Genomic DNA, 26,788 nt, shown 5'->3' with positions numbered 1-26,788 from the left:
TGTGATTTGATCTCAATAGAGTGAGTGTACATGCTCAACTCAAACCCCTGCTCCCCAGTTAAAACTGAGGGAGGGACTCTCCATGCATAGAATGCAGAATGCCAGCATTAACTGGGCTACAGTAGTCAAGAATGTTTGTGATTTGTTTGTTTGTTTTTCGAGATTTCTCTGTAGTCCTGGCTGTCCTGGAACTCACTCTAAAGACCAGGATGGGAGCTGGAGAGATGGCTCAGAGGTTAAGAACATTGCCTGCTCTTCCAAAGGTCCTGAGTTCAATTCCCAGCAACCACATGGTGGCTCTCAGCCATTTGTATTGAGGTCCAGTGCCCTCTTCTGGCCTTCAGGCATACACACAGACAGAATATTGTATACATAATAAATAAATAAATAAATAAATATTAAAAAAAAAAAAAAGACCAGGATAGCCTCAAAACTCACAGAGATCCATGAGCCTCTGCTTCCCAAGTGCTGGGATTAAAGGCTTGTGCCACCACCGCCTGGCTTTCTTTCCTTTCTTTTAAAAAGGGTTCTCACTGTGGGGTCCAGGTCACATAGCGACCCTGGCAGGAGGCACCGGGTTCCAGGAAAAGCTGTTAAACTGACACCACCCAGGAAGGGCCAGCATCTAAAGGGAAGTACCTGACATTCCAACCATTAGATAAGATTAGATAAATCTCCAGACATTCCAGAGCCCTGGACTCACCTATTCCCTTTTTACTAAGACCTGGGCTGGGCACTCTCTACTCTCAACCACGGGTGTCTGAGCAGATGGAGAATCCAAGCTTAAGCTTGAATTTTACATATGAGTGCAGACTCTATGGGGGACCTGCTATCAGGCTTAGCATAACACTCACTATGTAGCCCTGGATGTCATGGTACTCACAAATCCAACTGCCATTGCCCGATGGTTGAGATTAAAGTTGGCAAAGTTGGCGTGTAGTGTACCAACACATTGAACTTTTTATCTCCCCCTTCCCAGCCAAGCTTATAAGACAGGGTTTTACACTGTAATCAGGCCAGCCTGGGATTCATAGCAATCCTCCTGTCTCAGCCTCCTACATAGGAGATTACAGGTAGATGAGCCACCAAAGTACTTTAACAGTGACTGAGCCAGTGGACAAAGACATAAAGACAAGTGCAGGAACAAATCCTCTTTTGCAACCCAGAACTGCTGTTTACCATGAGTTTTTTCCCGGTAGCATTTTGTGGAGACAGAATATGATAATCGAGATAATTCAAAGTGACGATGGTCATGTCAACAAGTTTGTTCTAAGATAAAGAGTGGATCATGTAATTGGCATTAAATTGATTTATTGTTCATGTATGTAGGTACAAGTATGCCACAGTCTGAAGATGAGAGGACAGTGTGTGGGGGTCAGTACCCTCCTACCAGACAGGTCTCACAGAGGACACCCAAGGGGTCAGTCTTGGTAGCAGGTGTCTATAGCCACTGAACCATTTTGTTTGTTTTTTGTTTTTCAAGACAGGGTTTCTCTGTGTAGTTTTGCAGCCTGTCCTGGACCTCACTCTATAAACCAGGCTGGCCTAGGAACTCACAGATCTGCCTGTCTTAGCCTCCCGAGTACTAGGATTAAAGGCGTGCACCACCACCACCCCGCCCACTAAATAATCTTATTGGCCTGTAAAAGACGTTGAGACCTAGGGTCAGGTTTATAGCACCACATGTTGGCTTACAACTGTCTTTAACCCTAGTCCTAGGGGATCAGAGGCCCTCTTCGACCTCCTTGGGTCCCCATAATACATGTAGACACAAATCATACACATTAAAAATAAATAAATAATTTGAAATACACACATACACACAATCTTCTAAAAAAAACTATGGTGGTGGCGCACACCTTTAATCCCAGCCCTCAGGAGGCAGAGGCAGGTAGATCTCTTGTGAGTTCAAGGCCAGCCTGGTCTACAAGAGCTAGTTCTAGAACAGACTCCAAAGCTACAGAGAAACCCTGTCTCAAAAAAACAAAACAAAAAAACTATAGTGGTAAAAGAAAGACAAGTGTCTTTTGACAAATAGGTAAGCAAAATGTTGTGTATATAAAAATGTGGTATACACTTTTAGGTATATATCCAAAGGATGCTCAATCGTGCCACAAGGCCATGTACTCAACTATGTTCATAGCAGCTTTCTTTGTCATAGCCAGAACCTGGAAACAACCTAAATGCCCCTCGACCAGAGAATGGATAAGGAAAATCTAGTACATTTACACAATGAAGTACTACACAGCAGAAAAAATAACGACAGCTTGAATTTTGCAGGAAAATGGATGGAACTAGAAAACATTATTTTGAGTGAGGTAACCTGGACACAGAAAGACAATTATCACATGTATTCACTCATAGGTGGTTTTTTAACATAAAGCAAAGAAAGCCAGCCTACAAACCACAATCCCAGAGAACTTAAACAACAATGAGGACCCCAAGAGAGACTTACATAGATCTAATCTATATGGGAAGTAGAAAAAGACAAGATCTCCTGAGTAAATTGGGAGCATGGGGACCTTGGGGGAGGATTGAAAGGGGGAGGGGAGATGTAGGGAGGGGAACAGAGAAAAATGTAGAGCTCAATAAATATCATGAAAAAAAATTTAACAAAAATACACACAAAAAAATAAAAATGTGGTATAGATACACACTGTGGAATTCTGCCTAAGAAGGAAATTTGGACTAATATAAAAGGAAATGACCTAGTCAGTAAGTTAATGGTGGCACAGGACTGTGATTCCAGCATCTGGGAGTTAGACTAGACAGGGGACAGTTTATTTATTTTTTTATTTTTGGATTTTTCAAGACAGGATTTCTCCGTAGCATTGGGTTCCTGTCCTGGAACTAGCTCATGTAGACCAGGCTGGCCTCGAACTCACAGAGATCTGCCTGCCTGGGGACAGTTTATGATACACAGTAAGTTTCTTTTCTTTTTTCTTTTTCTTTTTCTTTTTCTTTTTTTTTTTTTTTTGAAACAGGGGCTCACTTCATTGCTCTGGGCTTCCCACTTACTATTTGGATTTGCTGGCTACACTCTTGTGTCCAACCCTCATCAACTACTTTCCTTGCTTGCAACTCAGGGTTCCCTCACCCCAATCAGAAACACTCAGTATCCAACTCGGCAACAAGAATCAAATAAATTGGGCTAAGGAGATGGCTTAGTAAGAGCACTGACTGCTCTTTCAGAGGACCCGGGTTCAGTTCCCAGCACTGATATGGCAGCTCATAACTGTCTGTAACTCCTGTTTCAGGGGATCTGACAACTGTATGCAGGCAAAACACCATTGCACATGAAATAAAAAAACTAAATTGAGGCTGGAGAGATGGCTCAGTGGTTAAGAGCATTGCCTGTTCTTCCAAAGGTCCTGAGTTCAGTTCCCAGCAATCACATGGTGGCTCACAACCATCTGTAATGAGGTCTGGTGCCCTCTTCTGGCCTTCAGGCATACATGCAGAAAGAATATTGTACACATAATAAAAAAAAATAAATTAATAAAAGAAAGTGCAAGTCTTTATTTAAAAAAGAATCAAATAAATTTTACCTGTTTTCATCCCATCTTACCATGTTTTTTCCTCTGTTTTCTAAACTGGGAGGATGAGTTATCTAAAGGCAAAGGCGTTGTGTAGCTAAACATTCCTAACAATGACAAATTAGAAAGGCAGAAGAAAAAGAAGAGGAGGAGGGAGGGGAGGCAGGAAAGAAAACTCACTGGCAATATATGATGGCATCTGATGACAGAAGTGTAAAAGATTGGTCATTGTTCTGGAAATAGAACGGCAGCAATGGACAAAGATCACTTAGTGCCTGCCAGACTTCCTAATGGCTTCACCAAAGGCACCAGCCCTTAATATCAACTGCTTTCCAAGAACATGTTCAGCGCTATTAACACAGCCTGGCTCAAAGGGAAAACCCTGGCTACAAACTTCAATTGCAGGTTATTTCAGCTTAGTGCTGTCTTATGGTCCTAACTGTAATGGTCTGTCCTGTCCCTTTAAGAGACAAGCCCTGCCTGCTCCCTCTCCGTCCCCTCCCCTGTCTGCTGAGGCAAGCAGATCTTCCTTCTGCTTCCAGCCTGAGTTCTTCCTTTCTGTCTCTTTCCTGAAGAGATAGCTGCTGCCATGGCTCCTCTCCTCCCCTCCCCCTTCATCCCCCTTCTCCTTCCCTCTCCCCTTTCCCCTTCTCTTCCATAACCCACTAAGTAAATACCCAACCTCACTCTGCATGGCGTGCCGATCCATCTCTTACCCGCCACACGGCACCTTGCCTCGGACCCATGGGCCACTCGAGGAACTGCTGTGTTTTATATTTACCATAACACCAATAACACGTTTCTAAAGGACACAAATAAATGCTGACAAATGCCAGCGTGGCAAGATCTCCCCAGGCTGAGGATGATGAAGGGTTGCTCAATCTGAGGGACAAAGGGGACAAGAGAGCTTTGGAGCCCTCTTCCTTCCCTTCAATTAGTGTTCTTTTAGCAACGCACCAGACTGAGACACGAAAGCGCAAGACAGAAGTCCCTTAGGTCACCATAAAACTCAAGCATCTGTGAGCAGGGCAAAGAGAGCAAAGTGGTGAAAATACATGGCGAAAACTGTATCTTTAGAAGTTTCTGGAAATTTTTGCTATTGAGTTCGTTCATTCAACAATTATTTCCCGGGCTCTTGGTACCTGGGGAAAAACATGGATTCACCAGATACAAAATGGATGAATCAGGCACAGTGATGAATCCCATTAATGTCAGCACTTGGGAGGCAGAGGTAGGCAGGTCCTTGTGAGTTTGCGCCCAGCCTGGTCTACACAGTGTATTCTAGGGCAACTAGCGTTATGTAGAGAAACCCAATCTCAAAAAAAAAAAAAAAGAATCAAATAATAGACGAAGGGAAAATTTATAAAATAATCCCTGTGTCAAAAAGCTAAAGGAGGCAGAGGCCTGCTGTAAGTCTGAGGCTAGCCCGACTACATAGCGAGTTCAGCCTACATTACCCAGTGAGATGCTGTCTCATACAAAAATGTAGACTGTCCATCATGACCTTGGTAGGATGAACACGAATGGAACTGTTACCAGACAGGAGTTGGAAAGGACTGTAATAGACAGTGTAGCCTTCACAAGCTACAGTCAGTCAACAACCATGATCCCACAAGGAGAAAGCTGGGAAAATGAGTATCCCTAGCTTGGTGTTCCAAAACCTTCCCATTTCCTATGGATGCTTTCAACTCACTGAGCCTAGTAACAAACCTGAGGACAGGGGAGCCCTCCAGTGATCTAGAAAGGCTAGGAGTATGACCAGGGGACATTCAGCTCAGCAAGCCCTCTGCTGAAGCGGGGAGTTAGGCGGGGTGAACTGCAGAGATTTGTATATGGGAAAGCGCCAAAGATGGAGGCAGGCAAGAATGGGGAAAGCATGGAGGGACATGGTTCCACTGAAATGGGGTGAAGACGGAACCAACGAGAGCTTCCCAGACCAGCGAGCTACAGGCGGCGCCCCAGGCCTCCAGAAATGATACGGAATTGCTGTTATTGAAGCCAGGCCCAGTACTATGTTACTGTGGCCCTGGTGAACTAACAAGAGAGTAGAATGGAGAACGTTGAGTGAGACAGATTGGAGTGCAGAGGAACTGCGCCTGGATGCAAAGGGCCAAGTCAAGTTCAGGATGCTGGAAACCACTGTGGTCCAGCTTCCAGGGAGAAGCAAGGCATGGACCCCAAGTCCTCCTGCCTTGGTGAACAGAATTCTTGACAGTCACCTCTGACACTGCTCTGCCCCAACAATACCAGCTCCAGGGGCCTTTGACCTTGAAAACAGACCTGTGATCATGTGTAGTGAAGGCACAGCTTTAACCCCAACACTCGAGAGGCAGGTGGATCTCTGTGAATTTGAGGCCAGCCTGGTCTACAGAGTGAGTTCCAGGACAATTAGGGCTACACCTGTTAGTGTTTTTTTTGAGACAGGGTCTCTTACTGAACCAGAAGCTCACTAATCTGGTTGGACTAGCTAGACCACAAACCCCAGGAATCTGCCTGTCTCGGCCTCCCCAGTGCTAGGGATACAGGTATGAGCTGCATTTCCCCCTCTTTAACTGGCAGTGATGATGTAAACTCAGGTCCCGATGACAAGCACTTTACCAACTGAGCCATCTACCCACACCCAGGATGGAAACTTTCGTGCAACACATATTTCATCCCAATTCACACAACCCATCCCTCCAAAGAAAGCCCTTCCTTCCTTCCTCCCTTCCTTCCTTCCTCCCTCCCTCCCTCTCTCTTTCTTTCTTTGTTTTTTGTTTTCTGAGACAGGGTTTCTCCGTAGCTTTGGAGCCTTGCCCTGGAACTCACTCTCGTAGAACAGACTGGCCTCGAACTCACAGAGATCCACCTGCCTCTGCCTCCCTAAAGATAACCCTTTCAAGGATTCCCTCAGACTCTCAGCATCCAATCTAAATCTTCTCCATGACCTCCAATATTCATTAGCTTCCCCAAACCCACCTATGTCACCGTCACCCCCAGACCCAAGCCTCTCATTTCCAGTTGCCCCCCCCCCAGTCTACACCAGCTCCTCCCACCTTTACTCACATTACCCACAGCAGTCACCCATGGTCTCACGTGGCACTAACCTGACTGGCTAAGTGTATTTTCATTTGTGTCTGCTACAACCTACAGACTTCAAGAAGACAAAGAATAAAGCTGCTTTTCTACATTTAATGGCCTGTACAGTGCAAGTCACCTGCTCACTGTCCAACAAACAGGAGGAAGAAAACTGACCAAGAACCACCAAAATTCCCAGGGGAGAAATGGAGCTAAGTACCTTTCAAACTCTGATCACATCTCTCGCACTCAATCAATCAATCAATTAATATATTTAAACTCTGTTTAAATGTACTTTTGTTTAAAGGCCTCTCGGTTAATATATATGGTTGACTCATTACCACTGAATCCAGGGCCCGAAGGAAGCTCATCTGACACTTATTTTCTCGGCACGTCACAACCTGTGCTCCAGAACAGCGACAGCACTGCAGTGCTGTGCTCGCGGGCAACTTAAGCAATAAAGACACTCGCTTTCGTTTGAGAGGTAAAACCCTACAAGACATCAGTGGGCCTGAGCACGGTCCTCCATGCTGTTCATGTGTATATCTGCAAAGTACCGGGCGAGCCTTATAAGTATTGCTTTGTAGGCTGTAGACAAGTTGATAACAAATTCCAGTAATACAAAAGCCCATAAATAAGACTTGATTAAATTTGAAAATAAACCCCAAATGTTTGTTTGCCTCAATGGGATATTCATACGTTGAACATTTAACCTACACAAGTCATCAGTGAAAACTAATCAGTCTTTCCCTTTCTTACACACACACACACACACACACACACACACACGCACTATTGTAAGGTTCACAGCAGCAGTGATGAAGTTCCTGCTACCAAGACTCACCAGGAGATATAAGGAGATAAAATCTAATACAAGAAGCCGGGCGGTGGTGGCGCACGCCTTTAATCCCAGCACTCGGGAGGCAGAGGCAGGCGGATCTCTGTGAGTTCGAGACCAGCCTGGTCTACAAGAGCTAGTTCCAGGACAGGCTCCAAAACCACAGAGAAACCCTGTCTCGAAAAACCAAAAAAAAAAAAAAAAAAAATCTAATACAAGACTACATACTCAGTTAAGAGACCTGGGTTCTCACTCCTAACTCTTGAAACTTGAATGCCTACAAAAACCCCTCCTTCAAGGACCCACTCTCAGTTTGGCACTAGGAGGAGGGGATTGAGGCCTAAGCCAGGCATGGTGGCATCACAACAGGTAGGCTAATGCAGAAGGATTTCTGTGAGTTCAAGATCAGCCTGGGCTGTTGGTGCTGCTGGCGATGGTTCAGCAAGTAAGAGCACTTGTTGCTCTTTGGGGGGGTGGGGGGGGCAGGTTCCAATTCAAGCACCCGCATGGTAGCTTACAACCATCTGTAACTCCAGTTTCAGAGGTACAACACACTCTTCTGACCACAGAAGGCACACTGCACACACATGGTGCATAGACATACACGCAGGCAAGACACTCATCATACACATCAAATAAAAGTAGAGGTGAAAAACGAGAAATAAAGAGTTCAAGAAATAATAATAGTTCAAGGATAGCCTGGGCTATATATCAAGATGCCATCTAAAAGTCATGGGTGGGAGGAGAGGGAGGTCTTCTGGTCACTTCCGTATGCCTTTGAAGGGGTAGTAAGACCTCAGGCTCCTTTCTACCTCTCTTATTTATGACCATGATGTGAATGGCCTTGCCCCATCTGTGTTCCCACCATGATGTCCTGCCTCAACAAACGCAGACAGACTAACCAGGGACCTGGAAACCCTAAACCTTTAAACCAAACCTTGCCTGTCTTTGAAGTTAATTATCATGGGCCTTAGTCACTGGAAATGAGTAACGGGGCAACCCTTAAACACCAATCATCTTCTCCCAACTGGCTTTTGCCCGTTGCTGATGTTACACACAATATTTTCTGGAACACAGAGAACCTTTTTGGAACTTTCAACCAGAAGTTTTTTATTAACAATACCCTCTTAAGACCCTGCCAGGCTCCAATCTGGCATCCAAAACCTAACCGCTACTTAGGGAGTGTTTGGAGTCCCATCAGGAGTCTTACACTGCACACTCTGTAGGTCACACTTAGCCTCGTCTTTCCCTCAGTTTCCGGTGTTCATATGCAGAACACACTTAGTCACAGGCACAGTGTTGTATAGCGGTTCCCTCTGCATCCGAGCATTACAGCCTGCAGGCAACTGAAGCACGCGGGAAGAGATGACAAGAATCAACGAGTGGGACCTATCCGAGTCGCCTGAAACGTGGCTGGACTCTTACCAAGTTGGGGTGCAAATAAAAGGAAAAGATAGGGAGGTACAGGTGATTTCCCCAAGGCACCTCTTCTGGAAGAAGAGTCACAGGGATGGATACTGGAGCTGAGTGAACCTTAATTCATGGCCATCCCAAAGCACCAGGGTCAGTTGGCAACAGCAGATGGATGGGGAGATAAGACAGTCCAGGTAAGAAAGATTAAGCTGGTTCTCAGTATAGATTGCTATTTCCCCCCAAGACCACTTGGTGTGTATTTCTCCACTGCAAGAAAACCTTCTGGGGGAGGGAGGTAGATTACTGGGCCACACCCTGCGTGCCATTGTTAGGGGGTTTCTCACACAATGGCGCTACTGGTGCGTGAGCACACGATGGAGACCTACAGATGCGCCCCTCTGTGTAGGGCGGCGGATGTCAAGCAATACAGATTGCCTGGGGACCACGATCAAACTACAGAAACCGTTAGAGAATTAGAAAGGGAGCCGGGTGGTGGTGGCGCACGTCTTTAATCCCAGCACTTGGGAGGCAGAGGCAGGCGGATCTCTGTGAGTTCGAGACCAGCCTGGTCTACAGAGCTAGTTCCAGGACAGGCTCCAAAGCCACAGAGAAACCCTGTCTTGAAAAACCAAAAAAAAAAAAAAAAAGAGAGAATTAGAAAGGGGTGAGATTATTCATTCAGCTCAGAGCCCTTTCAACAGTCCAAAATGGCCTGTGAAAAACCCAGATGGATGGGCTGGAGAGATGGCTCAGAGGTTAAGAGTATTGCCTGCTCTTCCAAAGGTCCTGAGTTCAATTCCCAGCAACCACATGGTGGCTCACAACCATCTGTAATGGGGTCTGGTGCCCTCTTTTGGCCTGCAGACATACACACAGACTGAATATTGTATACATAATAAATAAATAAATATTTAAAAAAAAAAAACCCAGATGGCTCCTGGAGAAAGGCTGTGAGTTACAGAGAGGTAATAAGGTAGTGCCCACCTCCCCCTCCTCCACATTGCTGTAACAACCAGTACAAACAGTGGGGTCTTTCCATGCTGGCTTAGGTCTTGCTAATGCATGTTTTAGTCTTTCTTTGGCTGCTGGGTCCCATTCACGAGGAAAAGTCAGCAGTAGTCACCTGGAGCACTTCTGCAGGGTTACATCCACAGCCACACTATTTGTCATGGGGTGATGGCCTGAGACTTGCGCTTCCTTGTCCCATCCACCCTCTGTGAAAAAGGTTTCATGGTACAGATGGCATAATGCTAACCTCTGAGTGTTTTGCAGATCTAGAAATGCATCTAAGGGCCGGGCGGTGGTGGCACACGCCTTTAATCCCAGCACTTGGGAGGCAGAGGCAGGCGGATCTCTGTGAGTTCGAGACCAGCCTGGTCTACGGAGCTAGTTCCAGGACAGGCTCCAAAGCCACAGAGAAACCCTGTCTCAAAAAACCAAAAAAAAAAAAAAAAGGCAATGCATCTAAGGGAACGAGGATGGAGAACAATCCGCAGAAGATGCAAGAGCCAGGCACAAGCTGTAAAATCTTGGGGGTATTATGGTCTGGAAAACGCATATGATACCTAGAAGTGTTATTGGCAGAATCCCAACAGCCTATGCCTGTCAATGTAAAGAAGCTACAGGCATGGCGGGGGCGGGAGTCTTGGGATATCGGCAGATTTTCTTATCCCATCTTGCCCAAGCAGCTCACCCTCTGCATAACTTGATAAAGAAAGGTATTACATGGGATTGGGACAGAAAGGCTCGAGAGGCTTTGGGACAGGCTCAACAGCTGTGTACCCCACTACCTTAGTATATGCTGTCAAAACATCTGAGGCCTGGGACTGGAGAGATGACTCAGAGGTTACGAGCACTGACTGCTCTTCCAGAGGATCCGGGTTCACTTTCCAGAACCCACATGGCAGTTCACAACTGTAACTCCAGTTCCATGGGACCTGAAGTCCATGGCAAAACACCAATAAAATCAAAAACAAAAACAATAAACATCTGAGGCTTGTATATGGTTACAGCCTCAACAAACAGATGCTCTGAAGGGACACAGACATGTCCCATGAGAGACGAGAGACAGGTAGACTTTGGAGGACCTACACCAATGAGTGAGGGGTACAAATATGCCCTCACCTGTGTGGACACAGCCACAGACCTCTTACACGCATTTCCACGCAAGTGAGCAACAGGGGAAGGCACCATGAAGGGTCTCACCATACCCAGTGTTAGGTATGGGTGACGCGGACATTAATGTACAGAACGGAGCTGAAGACAACCAGGTACTTCCACCTTACAACCTTACAACCCAGCTGAGGCTGAATTAATTGAAAGAAAGGAAAAAAACCGGGTTATTAAACAACAGCTCAACAGTTTAAATCTAAATGGTACCCTACAGTGGTAGGACAAGACACTCCCAGAGGCTATAAGGTTATTGGATATAAACACCAGTGCCAGGGGTGAGCTGTTTTCCACTGTGTTGTCAGCCAGAGAAGCCCCTGAGGCCCCACAAACTGTAGGACGAGAAGAAAATAACCTGGGCCTGAACTGGAAACCCCCACCCTGATGGCTGGCTTTCACAGTGCCAGGAGGGGCCAGGCTGGCAGCTGGTGGAAAAACTGCCGCTATTTCTGCTTGGCTATGGATCCTGTGTGCTAAAACACCAACATGCCAGGCAGGATGTGTCTGCTTGTGCAATAGTGGCTCAGCTATCATGGGCGACCAACAGCCTTCCAAGTGGATTTAAGACCTGCTACGGGGGGGGGGGGGGGGGGGGGGGGAGGCGTTTAAGCCTGTAAGCCAGAAGAAAGACTCATCCAGAAGCGACTTGGGTGCAAGGCGCCTATCAAACTGCCTTCTGAAAGGGTGTGTAGCTACAGGTCACCGTCAGGCGTTATCAGCCTCAACTCATAATCACTGGGAAGTGCCTGAGAACAAGTGACTATCACTGTGACATGGTGGCCTGTTTATTAGCCTTAGGTCTATAGTCAACCACGGCAAGGCTCAGGGACCATTGTGGAGGAGGGGCAGAAGGGAGGGAGGGAGGGAGGGAGGGAGGGAGGGAGGGAGGGAGGGAGGGAGGGAGGGAGGGAGGGGAAGAAGAGATGGAGTGTTGCTTGGCAGGTTTTCTGAATAGAGGCTGGCTTCCCAGAGATTAAAACACCCCATCCCAGGGACTAAAGAGATGGCTCAGTGAGTTTAGAGCACTGGTTGCTCTTCCAGGGGACCTGGATTCAACTGCCAGCACCCACACAGTGGCTCACAATTGGCTGTAATTTCAATCCTGGGGATGTAATGCCCTCTTCTGGTCTCCAAGGGCACTGCATGTACGTATAATGAAAAAACACACAAAAAAGAACCCACCACATTCTGCAGGAAACTCCTTAAACAGGAAGGTAAATTGTTGGGGGTGAGGACGTGGGTCAGAGAACCCCAAGCTAACACCAAAGATTCGTATATATTTTCTTCATTATACTGGGCAAACTCACTGAACAGGAAAGAAAAGTCCAACCTCTTAAAGGTCATTGGCTGACAGAGGTTTCCCATCAGTAAATGACTCAAAAAAAAGCTTCAGGAAGTCCCTGAAACTAACCAAGTTCAGTAGGCCCCTTCCTGCCAGAGTCAGCAATAAAAGCTGAGAGTCCCCTCAGAATAAAGGCTCACAGACAAGTCAAGTTGCAAGGAAGAATCTCAGACCAGACCAGACCAGCTGCCTGGAAGAGGTTTAGACCAACTGAGGCCCCTGGAAAGGACAGATTTTGGTCTGCTGTGGGCTCCCTATCTGGGATGAGTAGACATGTCTGTTGCGTCTCCCCAGGTAAAGTTTTGTCGCGGTGTGGGAGCCAGAGCTCAACATTAAATGCTTCCATCAACTGTTCCCCGCTACATTTTACACTACTTTTCTGAGGCAAGGTCTCTCCCACCTGGAGCCCCCGGCTTTCATGTGTCTTGGCCTTGGGAAGCAGACCAGTGCTGGAATCCCGTGCATATACCGTGCACAGCCTTCTTCATGGCTTCTAGAGAATAAGCTCGGTCCCCACGCTTGCTCAGCAAGGACTCAACCAGCTAAGCACCTTGCTCTCTCTGCCTGTCTGGGCTCCTCATCCAAGGACTTCTGTTAGTCACTCCTGGGCTGAGTGGGAGCAGCCTAGTGCCTGCCAGGGGGTCGCTGCTTCACGGGGCTTTCACAAGGTCCTTCTTACTCCTAGAAGACTGCAAGGGGCTTAGCCTTTGACACCCTCTCCTCAGCCCTTGACCTAGTGGCAAGGGAGTCTGGGCTGCCTGCAGGCCCCAGGGGCACATTCTAAAGAAATAGCAATGCTCTGCTAAGGAGCCTGGAGCTGTTCCTATTAGGGTAGAAGAGAGGGACAAAAGAGGACAGTTTCTTTTTTTTTTTTTTTCTTTTTTGTTTTTTCGAGACAGGGTTTCTCTGTGGTTTTGGAGCCTGTCCTGGAACTAGCTCTTGTAGACCAGGCTGGTCTCGAACTCACAAAGATCCGCCTGCCTCTGCCTCCCGAGTGCTAGGATTAAAGGCGTGCGCCACCACCGCCCGGCAAGAGGACAGTTTCTTAAACCAGCCTGTTCCTCCTGTCCGTGCTTACAGGACAGATACGTGAGCGCGCATGCGCGCACACACACACCACACACACACACACACCACACACACACAATGACACAACGACTCATTTTAGAAAAGCCACAGGACTTCCCCAAAGTTAAGCTGCACAGGCCAGTTATGGCGAGGCATGCTTACAATTCTGACACTTGGGAGGTGGAGGCTGGGGGCGGATCAGGAATTCAAATTTGAGGGCAGCCCAGGCAACCTGAGATCCTATCTCAAAAAAAACGAAAAAGGGAAGACCAAGGGCAAGAAGAAAAAGCTCTGCTCAGCCCTTGTGTAGGGTAAGTGTTAGTAAACAAGTACAGAGATTCAAGGATGGGTAATCTTGCCACGCCTCCTCTGGGTCCTCTGTTTTTTCTTTCCTGGATTCTTGGGAGACTCTCTTACTCGGTAGCTTAGACTGGCTTTAAACTCATCCTTCTGAATGAGCCCAGGAATGCTAGCACTGCGGGTGTGTGCAGCTGTCCGCTATGAGAGAATCATTAGCCTATTCAGGGTGTCAAGTATTACACACCACAACTCTGCAGAAGTAGAATTGCTACCCTTGACCAATGGCCTAATACAGAGGGTTTTCTGTCCCTGTTGTTTTATTTGTTTGTGGCTGGCCTTAAACTTACTATATAGCTTAGTATGATTCTAAACTCCCGATGGTTCCCTCCTCCACCTCCCAAGGACATCACATACCACCTGTGTGCACCGCCACACATGGTTTTACTAGTAATAAAGGTATTTTACAGATGGTGTCTCATAGCGACCTTGCTAGCAGAAGCAACCTGCTAGCCCCTTTTACAGATGGATAAACTGAGGTTTAGGCTTAACCAGGAGTGCACAGCTAGTCAGTGTCAGAGCCAGGTGATATCAATGACTTTGGCCTTAAAGCACATGCTCGTGCACTTGAAAGTTTTCAGAAGCAGGAATTCCTGGGGCTCATCGGGAGCCCACTGAGTGCTCAACGTCAAGGGCAGGACCCAAGATAGTCCTTAAAAATAGTTGTTTGTGCCATGGGTGGTGGCGCACACCTTTAATCCCAGCACTTGGGAGGCAGAGACAGGCAGATCTCTGTGAGTTTGAGACCAGCCTGATCTACAGAGCAAGTTCCAGGACAGGTAAGACTGTTACACAGAAAAACCCTGTCTTGGGGAAGGAAGAAAAAAAACAAGAAAAATAAATTGTCTCTTTTGGGGGGGGGGGCAGAGAGAGGGGGGGGGAGACAGACAGACAGACACAGGGAGAGAAAGAGACAGAGACAGAGTGTGTTTGTGTCAGAAGACAACTCGCAGGAGTTCTCCCCTTCACCATGTGGGTTCTGAGCACCAAACTCGGGTTGCGGGATACAGCAGGAAACCCCTTCACCCCAGCAATCTCACTTCTTCTTTTGAGATGAGGTTTGGCTCTGTACCTCGGAGTAGGTCACTTTGAACTTGCTATGGAGCCCAGGCAAGTCCTGCTACCTTCTAACAAGTTTCCCAGATGAAGCTGATGTTCCCACCCTAAGGACTGGCCCTCATTTGACCACACTGCCTCTCTAGGAAGTCCAGAGCCCTGATCAGAAGCCAGTAATGAACAACCATTGCTCCCAGCAGCTTCACCTCACCCCATCAACCATATTTCATTCTTTTAATTACTCTGTAACTCAAGTACAACACAGGAAGCCCTTGGCCCTTTGACCGAATGATCTGGCCTTTTCAGGGACAGACTGCACGTCACACCTGAAGGACCCAGATCAGGCCTCTAGCATCTAACCTAACTACTCAAATGCAGAGGAAGGGGAAGAGAAAGTAAAACCACCGGTGACATGGAACCTGTGTCACTTCCTCTCACATGCTGCAACAATCCTGTAAGGTCCCCGGAGAGCATGGTGCCCCATGACTTTAATACCTGCACTCGGGAGGCAAAGGCAGGTAGATCTGGAGTCTGAAGCAGCCTGGTCTACACAAGCAGTTCCTGGTGTTTCTCTTAGTTCAAGGCCAGCCTGGTCTACAGAATGAGTTCAGGGCAGGCTCCAAAGCCATAGAGAAACTCGCCTGGGGGAAAAAAAAGATTCAAAGGGTATCTGGTTTGGCCACTAGGTGAGGGAATAAGAAGCTGCAGGGCAGTGGAGGCTCATGCCTTTAGGCAGAGGCGGGCAGATCTCTGAGTTCTATGCCAGACCAGTCAATCTACAGAGAAAGTGTCAGGACAGGCGGGGCTACACAGAAAAATGCGCCCCCCATAAAGGGGTGGAATTCAGCTGTGCCTCAGTCTCCTCTTTGGGTTGTTTCCTTTGAGAATGTATCAGGCAAGCCAGTGGCGTTAAGTGTCTGCTTGGTGAGTAATAAGGCCAAGGTCAGAGGCTGGGCTTCAAAGAAATATAGCACCCCCACCCCACCGCCTTGCCTCCAGGGTCACAGACAGGACCCCAAAATCCCACCATCTGGCTATAAAAGGAAGCAGCCAAGGTGTAGACAGATCAAAACAAGTCCAATGTCACTCATGGAAACAGCCAATTGGGGGAGCAGTGATAGACGGTGATAAGTGGGATCCTGGCATTGAAGGGCACCCCACCAAAAAGGACCTCACAGTACCTAATTAGTTCCAGAAAGGGGCTTTGTTCTCCTGAAGGGAGGTGGAGATCAAAGCATTTCTAGCTAATCACCCCTGAGCATTAATTACTTGTAGGGTAACTGGACCCAGAGCAGACCCTGCTCCCCGCCTGGCATCCTGGTGGCCTCAGTGAGCACCCTTGATCTTTCAACCCCACGCGCATCAAATTGGAAGGAAGCTGGGGGCAAACCTGGGAACCCAGGGACCCGGTGTGGCCCAGGCAGCCAGTCGTTCAGCCATTCCTTCCTTTCCTGTTAACTTTTTAACCCTACTCGCCAGGAAATGCTTAAGTGTGGCACTGCCCTCCCCCCTTCCCTCTGCCGCATTTCTCTGAGTTCTCACAGAAATGCATGATAGAAGCAGGCTCACATGCTGTGTGGTCAGCTAGCTGGGGACAAGGGCTATAGCAGAGCCTTGCTTTGCTGTTTGGAGCCACACAAGCCCAGGACCAGCGAGCAGCTCCAGGACCCTGTCTACAAGAGCGAGTGGACTGATACACGAAGCATATCCTATCTATACCCCTACGCATTTCCTACCAAGTAGGAGTTTTAGGAAATTCAATAACCTTTGGATTTCAAATAAGTAATGGATAGCTCAAACAATCCTACATTTGGAAAAGGACTCTTGGGCAATAATCAGACAAAGAGAAAAGAATTGTCAGCAATAGCACCCTTCAACAGGAAGAAGAAATGAGCCACAGATGTACTTCTGAGGTTTTTGCTCTGTACTGGAGTTCAAATCTTGAATTTACTTCCACTTAACAGTATCCTCAGCTGAGTCGGGGTCTTTTGCAGCCCAGGCTGACCTCACACTGTGAGGTGACAGCGGCTGGCTTCAAATTCCTGATGCTCCTGCCTCTATTGCCCGAGTGCTGGGGTGACAATTGCGGAGCTATTGTTTTGTGGCTACAATTTAAAGTGTGAAAATAAATAAAGTGAGCCATACATGTGGCACGTGCCTGCAGCCCTAATACTGGGGAGACTGAGGCAGGAGGATCACTGTGAGTTTGAGGCTAGGATGGAGAAGTAAACTCTAGGGCAGCCTGGCGTACAGAGTAAGCCCCTGTTACAAACACACATGCCCTTAATAAATTACCCTTAATAAACCTTAATAATCCATCCAGTTAAACTGCCATCTCAGAAAAAAAAAAATTGTCATTTTAACTAGTTTTGCCAGATCTATCAACTAAAAATACATTTTGCCTAGATTAAACTTCAGATGAGCATGACCTTTTGGACATAAATATATTTCATATAACACTGGGGGGGATCACACCTAGATGAAGAATTTGTTTTTCATCTGACGTTCAGATTTTACTGAGCATTTCTTTTTTTGTTGTTTTTTTGTTTGTTTTTTCGAGACAGGGTTTCTCTGTGGTTTTTGGAGCCTGTCCTGGAACTAGCTCTTGTAGACCAGGCTGGTCTCGAACTCACAGAGATCTGCCTGCCTCTGCCTCCCAAGTGCTAGGATTAAAGGCGTGCGCCACCACCGCCCGGCTGGGCATTTCTTTATACAATGAAGTAACACTAATTTCAACAATATGGAAATTAATAACATTTTTCTTGGGCTGCCTTTGAGATCTGCTGCATACCTACACATACAGCACCTTTCCATGTGGACAAGCCATGTTTCAAATGCTGGTACTACACGGCTAGTGACAATGCCTAGAGGTCTAGAAAGTTCTTCTCAGGGTCATTGATAATGGAAAACAAAGTCAGAAATGAGCAGAGCATCCTTTGGCACTACCTGAGAGCAACATTTCGTTGGGGAGGAAAGCTAAGGCCTCATGCGTGCTAAGCAGGCATAAGCAGGCACTCCACCACGAAGCTACACCAGAGCTCAGGTAACCTCTGTTTTTGGCTTACAGCTGGGGAGCCAACCCTAACACAGAGTCTTCCTTCTGACACCAAATGTTCTGTCACTGAGCCAAATCTCCAGTGCTTAATTTATTGAAGTAGGGTTGCTGTGTTGCTCTAGCTGGCCTTGAACTAGCCATGTAGTCCAGGTCTGCTTCCTTCTGTCTTTAACTCTTGGACTGTGTGCCACCAGGAGCAATAGTAGGTATTTAGAGCAGTGGTTGAATGATGTTTAATGAAGTACCTAATGTAAAGGTGTGTTCTGTCCCTTTAAGAGACAAGCCCCGCCCACCCCACCCCCACTAAGGCAGGAAGATCTTCTTTCCTGAGTCTCTACCCCAGGAGGTAGCTGCTGCTATGGCTCCTCTCCTCCAACCCTCTCTGGTGCTTTCTCTCTCTCTTTCTCTGCCTCTCTGCTCTTCTTCCTTGCTCTTCTTCCTTCTCCCTTTTTCCCTTCCCTTCCATAACCTGCTAAATAAATATCCAACCTTACTCTGCATGGTGTGCCTATCCATCTGTCTCTTACCCACCGGAGCTGTGGCTCCTCCTGGGATTTGCTGCTCTTGGTCTCTCACCCGCTCCCTACCTGGGCTCCTCTGCCCTTCATGGCCTTCAGGCCACTCAGGAAACAGCACCAGCTCCCTGCCTGGGACCCAGGTTGCCTCTGTGGCCTGCCATGGTCTCGGACCCGCTGTCCGCTGCCGCTTGTGAACCTGCAGCATTTTACTTAAACCATAACACCTAAGACCACCTTACACACCAGATATTTACATGACGACTCAAAGAGTAGCAAAATTACAATAGTGAAGTAGCAACAAAAATAATTTTATAGGTGGGGGTCTTATATTCAAGTGTCATAGTATTAGGAAGGTTGAGAACGCTGATTTAGAGGTTGCTGATTGTAGGCCAGCCCTTGTTCTGGGAGATTTGTGTGAATAATGACACTGAGTCCTCGGAACCATCCCAGGGCCGGCCTCTAGACTGTGAAGCGGAGTGCAGGTGGAGGGGGATGGAGTGAAGCCGCGCATGGTCTCCAGAAACCTTCCTGCATGTCTCACCACAAGCCCTTTATCTACTAACTCATCTCCAGAGCCTTAGACATGTTCACGTTAAATGCTGATTCGTTTTACGAAACCAGAGAAGTCACTCTAAAAGGGAGGGAATCAGTCCGTGGAGGGACAGGGAGAACAAAGCGAAAGACAGGGACATTTGAGACAAACCACCTGACAAGAGCAAGCCTCCCTTCCGCAGTTTACAGGTGGCCGCCAGGGGCCGCTGCTTGCAGTTTCCATAGCTAGGTCAGGGAACCCTTTACAAAGGAAAGCATTTGCAGGGAACCTGGGGGATAGGTCTCCCCGGAGCCAGTGAAGAACAGCTCCAGACTCCCAACACGTAGGCTACGGGGAGAGCGATGAGAAGTGGTCTCCCACCTATGAGCAATCCGCCTCTTACCTTTGGAGTCTTCTTTGGCCAGCTGACCACGGGGACCCCGGTGATGGCCAGGCTAGGGTCGTCATCCACATGTTCCTTCAGTACGTTCTGTGGCCAAACAAAGGATCCGTATTAACTGGGGGTGAAGGGAAAATCTCCAAGGAGGTAAAACTAACCCCTCGAAGGCTTGCAAGCTTTCTCATAAATAATAAAAAAGAAAAATAAATAATGAAATCACTGCCTGTCACCATCTCCACTCTCTAGATTTCTTATTGACTCAGAACATACAACACTCCTCTTCCCAAATCTCTGAGACAGGATTTCACTTGTAGCTCCGGCTGGCCTGGAACCTACAGAGATCCTCCTACCTCCGCCTCCAGAGTGCTGGGGTTACAGGCGTGCACCATACTGTCCACAGCATCACAGACTCACACACAGTTACTTCGTGTCTGTACTGTACGCTCACATGTGTGTGTTCTCCACAGAGAAGACAGAAGCCAGAGAAGGGCCGTCCATTGTCTCTCTCCTCCTCAGTCCTTTGAGGCAAGAACCTCTTGGGGGCTAGGCAGGGCACCGGCAAGACCGAGGGATCCTGTCGCTGCCCACCTCAGCCCTGGGATTCCAGGCTTGTGTAGGACCATGCCCAGCTATGACATGGGTGCTGGGCTCCCAGTTCTGTTCCTTGTGCTTCGGCAGCAACTCAGGCAGCAGACATTCCTAACTGCTCAGCCTCTTTCCATCACAGTCCCACTTCTTAGTCAGCGAAGCAGGGGTCTGAGCAGTTTAGGATCCCCCCGCCCCCGCTACCTAGGAAATCAGACAGAAATAAAACCCAGCCAGGCACAGGGTCCATGCCTGAAGAGGCGGGATGATCAGGAGTTCAAGGTCATTTTCTACACCACCCTGGGCTGCAGATCCTACCATGGGGGGGGGGAGATCAAGAAAAGACCAAGAATGGGGAGGAAGAATTTTTATACCTTGAAAAATTCATGGTCACCAGGTGGTGGTGGTACATACCTTTAATCCCAGTACTTAAAGAGGCAGGCAGATCTCTGTGAGTTCGAGGCCAGCCTGGTCTAGAAAGTGAGTTCCAGGACAGCCAGGCCCACACAGAGAAACTCTGTCTCGAAAATCAAATAAAGAAGAAGAAAAATTCATGGCCAAGGTTCCGCAGAGGTAAGTGACAAGCGCCTAGGTGACAGGGCTTTACCCCTTCCTAGGCCTTGCTCCCTCCAACTGTAAATGAGCTAGGCAATTCAATGATGTGGCTTCTTACACAGAATGAGGTTCTAAAGGTGCTATGTAAAACACCAGAATATGCTAAGAGTCCATATTACCCTCTAAGAACCTGCAAATTGCACACAAGGCAATGAACACAGTGTGATAGGTCAGCATCCCAACCTAATATATCCAATACAACTGATTTTCCTGCCGACGTTTAGCCAGATGCCAGCTAAAAGCACTCATCCAGTGACATTTAAGGACATGACCATTCACAGAGGAAGATTTACTAGGAAGAGCAGAAGAGCACAAAGAATAAATGTAGGTGAAAATTATTATTATTATTATTTTTTTTTTTTTTTGGTTTTTCGAGACAGGGTTTCTCTGTAGCTTTTGGTGCCTGTTCAGGAACTAGCTCTTGTAGACCAGGCTGGCCTCGAACTCCCAGAGATCCACCTGCCTCTGCCTCCCAGGTGCTGGGATTAAAGGCGTGCGCCACCACCACCTGGCGATGAAGATTATTTTAATTTAAAAAAAATCATGTATATGTGTGCATGCACATGTATGCTGAACAGGGCACACATGCTCATACATGCTGAAGCCACGGTGTACATGTGGAGTTCAGAGAACATTTCATAGTCAGCTCTCTCCTTCCACCTTTCCCTGTGTCCCAAGGATCCAATGAACCATCCTGATGGCCCTGAAGATGATTTCAAGGCATTTTCTCTGATCTATATGACCAGACAGGAATCTAAGCCACTTCTGACTCTAATTATTGCCCTACTTTCTTGGTCATCAGTTGGCTGACTGGTTCTCAGAGACGGCACGGCAGTGTCTCCATTCCCCGTGGGAGGCAGCAAACAGCAGCTCAAGCCGGCTGCCTGCCTGCCTTTCATTCTCTGCCCAGGGACATCCGATTCAGGGGTGCTTGCTATTTATAAGATACCTTGACTGAGCTGGGTAGTAGTGGTTCACGCCTTGAGTCCCAGCATTTGGGAGGCAGAGCCAGACAGATCTCTGTGAGTTTGAGGCTAGCCTGGGCTACAGATTTAGTTCTAGGACAGCTAAAGCTACATAGAGAAGAAAAGCTGTCTCAAAAAACAAAACAAACCAACAACAACAACAAAAACCATCTTGACTATGTTATGGTTTAAAAGAGCAATGTCTCCTACAAGCTCCTGCATGTCAACACTTTATCCCCAGCTAGTGACAATTTGAGAATACAGAACCTTTTAGACAGAGAGGCTACATGGCAAAGATGGGCCGACAGGGGTGGGGTTGGAGGGTTACAAGCGAACACAATTTCCTGCTTGTGCTCTCCCCGAGACCTGACTGCTGCCCAGACACAATAAGCTATGCCAATGGCTTCCATCATGCTCTCCCGCCGCTGAGGACTGACTGCTTCTGAAAGTATAAGCCACAACTTTAATCCCAGCACTCGGGAGGCAGAGGCAGGAGGATCTCTGTGAGTTCAGGGCCAGCCTGGTCTACAGAGTGAGTTTCAAGACAGGCATCGAAGCTAGAGAAACCCTGTCTCGGGAAAATCAAAAACCAAACAAACAAAAAAAAAGAAGCTATAAAGCACAACAGTTCTCCTTCGAGCTGCTCCTGCCAGGTATTCCATGAGCAGTAAGAAGAGCAACGGACACACTGTCGGGTGCCCAAAGCCCCACATAATGACTAACTATAGAAATCTTCCAAAAGATAGAATTCAAGCCGGGCGGTGGTGGCGCACGCCTTTAATCCCAGCACTTGGGAGGCAGAAGCAGGTGGATCTCTGTGAGTTCGAGGCCAGCCTGGTCTACAAGAGCTAGTTCCAGGACAGGAACCAAAAGCTACGGAGAAACCCTGTCTCGAAAAATCAAAAAAAAAAAAAAAAAAAAAGATAGAATTCAAGACAGAAAGCTTGGAGCCTCCAAAGAAGGGCATGCTACCAAACACCAGACCAGAGCCTCCTCCCAAACTGCCAACATCATAAAAAACAGGTTAGTCTGAGAAACTGTCCATCCAAGAGAACTGAGGAGATTAAATATGTTGGGGTATCAGGGACAAGATTCTGGGACAGAAGGGACTGACAAATCCTTCGATTTAAGGATTGTGTCGAATGTACTATACTGAGATGGGAACAGGGCTTGAGAGGTTCTATTTGTCTGAATTTTCCATAAACCTGAAAGTTTTCTTATTCGGTGAAGGGATGCAGGCTTTTAATTCTAACACTTGGGAGGGAGAAGGGAGCTCTCTAAGAGTCCGAGGCCAGCCTGGTCTAAGAGTAAGTTCCAGCCAAAATTGGTGAGACCGGTCTCACCAAACCAACACCACCATCCACAAAAAAGTTCTAAAAGTTAAGTATATTAATTAAAAATGTTTTGTTTTTTAAAGACACGACTGTAATTCTGGCTGACCTTGAACTCAGATCTGCCTGCTTTTGTATTCTTTTCATTTGGTTGGTTGGTTTGAGACAGGGTTTCTCTCTGTAGCCTTGGCTGTCCTGAAATTCAATCTGTAGAGCAGGCTGGCCTCAAACTCAGAGATGCTCCTGCCTCTGCCTCCCAAGTGCTGGAGTTAAAGGTGTGCACCAACATTTCCTGGATCTGTCTTTTATTTATTTATTTATTTATTTATTTATTTATTTATTTATTATTTTTTGATTTTCGAGACAGGGTTTCTCTGTAGCTTTTTGGTTCCTGTCCTGGAACTAGCTCTTGTAGACCAGGCTGGCCTTGAACTCAGAGATCTGCCTGCCTCTGCCTCCTGAGTGCTGGGATTAAAGGCATGCTCCACCACCGCCCAGCTGGATCTGTATTTTTTAATTGAATATAATCTTAAAGTTTTCCTAGGTGCTCTTGTATCCTAGACCTCACTCACATACCAAAGAAAGCCAAGTTCCCATCTGTTTGGCACTTGATTGGCCACCGGGGGGCACAATGGGCCTTGTCTTGTTGAGAAACATTTTCTTTTGTAAAGGCAAGAAAGTCAGGGGAGGCACAACCTAATGGGAGTTTTCTGTCTCATTAAAAAAAGAAAGAAAGTTGTGTGGAGAGGATGATGTCACAGGATTCCTTAGGCGCTGCCTGAATTTATACATTCCCAGGGACCGTTAAGCACACAGAATCAAGACTGTGCGCCCACACTGCCCCAGCCCCTAGCAATTATACTATATAAGCCTGTGGCTCTGGCAAACCCAGGGCAAGCTTCCTGCAAAAGGATGGAGCTACCACGAGGCTCATGCTCCTGGAAACTGCCCCACATGTGACCTACCAAAGGAGCCACAGGCTGGCTAGGCCTTGCCCTTCTCCCTCCACGCCAGCTTCCCTCAAATAATTTAACCCAGGACACTTGGGCTCCATTGCTCCCCAGGGCAGGGTGCTAATCACCGAAGCCCCCTCTATGCAGTGACTAAAACACCACTAACAAGGCTGGGACTGGCACCAGCAAAGAGCACCAAACGACTGAGGGGTTAAGGGAGGGTCTACAAGGCCAGAGCTACTTGCTCAAGGGAATACCAGGTACCAGTCTATCTGGGTCATCACTGAGCCCCTCCCCCTCCATTCCATCTCTACATGAAAAATCTCACTGTAGATTTTACTGTGAGCCTCCCCAGAACACAGTGTTCAAGCCTTAACTCTAAACTCTAACCCATGCAAATGGAAATTTCCAATCTTATGTGGAAAAGAGGTCTCAACCAAGTGCCCTGAACGCTGGGGCTACCTACGTTTACCAGGTATGGGTTTGCCTGGGTATCTGACTTCTTCTCCCAAGTCCTGCTCTCCCTTCTTTCTCCCGAGGCTGTACAGCCAAGGGGACACAGGACACAGAGTTTGTTCTGCGGTCGCCCTGGAAGCCAGCCCCTGGCTGCTCACTTCCTGCCTTTTGGCTCCTCTGAAAAGGTTCCTTTGAAGTCAGCAAGAGGTGATTTTACAAAAGTCATCAGGGCTGGAAGTGGAGGAATGATCGAGCACTGGCTTAAGATGCAGAAGGTCCTGACCCAGCTTCGTGCAATACACACATGCACACATACACACGTGCACACGCACACACGTGCGCGCACACACGAGACAGACAGACAGACAGACAGACAGACAGACAGACAGACAGAGAGGATAGGAAAGACAGTAGGTTCCAGAGTGGAGAACTGCAAGACCCCTACAGAGAAGAAGGCTCTGTCCCCCTCCCCACATCATGGATTCGTGAGCTCAGACCTGACTAGAAACAAAACTGTTTTTATTCTAAGGTATCTGAAATAATAACGATACCAACTCACTTCAAGTTTACTACACACTTCAAGGCCTTGCTAGGGCCTTACATGTGTCAGCCATGACATGGCTCACACCTCCTCCTATTTTACTGTGTCCCCAAGAACATCAGCAGCACAACAGACTGCGCAGTGACTGCAACCTGACTCCACAACTATCCTCAAAGACAAGCAACAAGCCGGGCAGTGGTGGCGCACGCCTTTAATCCCAGCACTCGGGAGGCAGAGGCAGGTGGATCTCTGTGAGTTCGAGGCCAGCCTGGTCTACAAGAGCTAGTTCCAGGACAGGCTCCAAAACTACAGACAAACCCTGTCTTGAAAAACAAAACAAAACAAAAAGACAAGTAAGACCCATTTGGACAATATGATTTTCTTTTTAGATATATTTATTATGTATGCAGTGTTCTGTCTGCATGCCAGAAGAGGGTACCAGATCTCATTATATATGGTTGTGAGCCACCATGTGGTTGCTGGGAATTGAACTCAGGACCTCTGGAAGAGCAGCCAGCAGCCAGCAGCCAGTGCTCTTAACCACTGAGCCATCTCTCTAACCCAGAAAAATTCATTTTTTGTTGTTGTTGTTTTGTTTTGTTTTTTGTTTCCTGAGACAGGATTTTTCTGAAGCTTTGATATCTGTCCTGGAACTCACTCTGTAGACTAGGCTGGCCTCGACCTAACAGAGATCCACCTGTCTCTGCCTCCCAAGTGCTGGGGTTAACTGTCCAAGCGCTGACTGACAACGCACTCTTAATTTAGAATTGACATCCATTTGGGCAGTGCACTCTTAATTTAGGACTTTCTTCTTCGTTAAGTTTGGAGTTTGATGTTAGAACAATACAGCTGATCTCTATTTGGCTGTTAATAAAGACAAAACAAAAAAAATATAGCAAACAAACAGAAAACCTTGGCCAGATATGTTACTTCATGCCCATAATCCTGATACTTGAGAGGGTGAGGCAATACAGCTACATATAGACATACAGCCTGGGCTACAGGGTAAGACTGTACCCCCCCCCCAAAAAAGAAAAAGATATAGAAAAGAAAGGAAGAAGAGGAAGGGAGAAGGGGGGAAGGGAAGGAAGAGAGATAAAAAGAGACTTCAAAACAGGAACACCTCACTTGGGTCTTTCACTTCCACAGCCCTGTGTAGCCCCGTAATCCCCAGTAGTCCCATAACTCTACTTATCCCATGATTCCACGCGATTAGACAGATGATTTTCTATGCCATGATAACTTGATGACAGCCAGAAGAACATGAGATCCCGGCAAGGGGGCATGGCAGCACATGGTTAGTGGTTAGGACGCTCTGAGCTCACTCTGAGAAAGTCGTCCCATCTACACCCTTGGTGCTCTCTGCCTACTTAGGCCAAGCCCTTCACAGCCCCGCCACGTGCTGGGCTGTATCCTGGTCCATTCAGAACCAAATTGAGGATGACAGCTACACGCCCATCTTCCCCTCCACCAGGAGACACAGCCCTCTTCCTGAGTTCTAGCTGAAATAGAGACATTTCCAGGAGAGACAGCTTGCTAGGCAATCGGTGAATTACTTCACCCCACAATTGCTGCTAATCAGTGTGTCCCCAAAATTCATGTGCACTCAGAGCTCCAGAATGAGACTCTGGGGATGGCTTCTACACACTTAATTACGTTGATGTGCGCTGCTGCTGGATTCATCTGGCCTGAATCCAATGGCTGGTATCACTCGGTGACAACAGAGAGAGGGAAAGTCACTGGCAATCAATCTTGACCACAGGCTGAGTCGGGAGTGACACTAACTCTAAGTCAAGCTGTGGAGGAGCCAAGGGCGACCACTGTCCTAGAGCCTGAGGCTTGGGTGTGGCTCTGCAAACACCTAGCTGCCAGGCCCTGAAAGAAGCTGCTTGGGCTCCTAAGCAACAGAGCCTATGGTGGTGCTCTGTGACCGTCAGTCCTGGGAAACAAAGGCCGGAGGTAAGTGTTCCCTAAAGAAAGGATGAGAGGTGGGGAAAGAGA

General features: G+C 47.5%; 1 protein-coding gene across 5 annotated transcripts in view; it reads right to left on the bottom strand.

Moving 5' to 3' along the window:
• Positions 1 to 26,788, bottom strand: part of Kdm2b (lysine demethylase 2B) — a 128,294-nt gene that overhangs the window by 39,285 nt on the left and 62,221 nt on the right. For all 5 annotated transcript variants that reach the window (XM_057764151.1, XM_057764152.1, XM_057764154.1 and 2 more), the window contains one exon: positions 19,345 to 19,431. In XM_057764151.1, the coding sequence (XP_057620134.1) occupies positions 19,345 to 19,431 (87 nt within the window). The remainder of the gene's footprint in view (positions 1 to 19,344; positions 19,432 to 26,788) is intronic.

Source organism: Chionomys nivalis, chromosome 3 (genome assembly GCF_950005125.1).
Source record: "Chionomys nivalis chromosome 3, mChiNiv1.1, whole genome shotgun sequence".
In the NCBI taxonomy this organism is placed as follows: Eukaryota; Metazoa; Chordata; class Mammalia; order Rodentia; family Cricetidae; genus Chionomys; species Chionomys nivalis.
The sequence above is the reverse complement of the archived record's forward strand: the minus strand, read 5'-3'. Positions and strand labels throughout refer to the sequence as shown.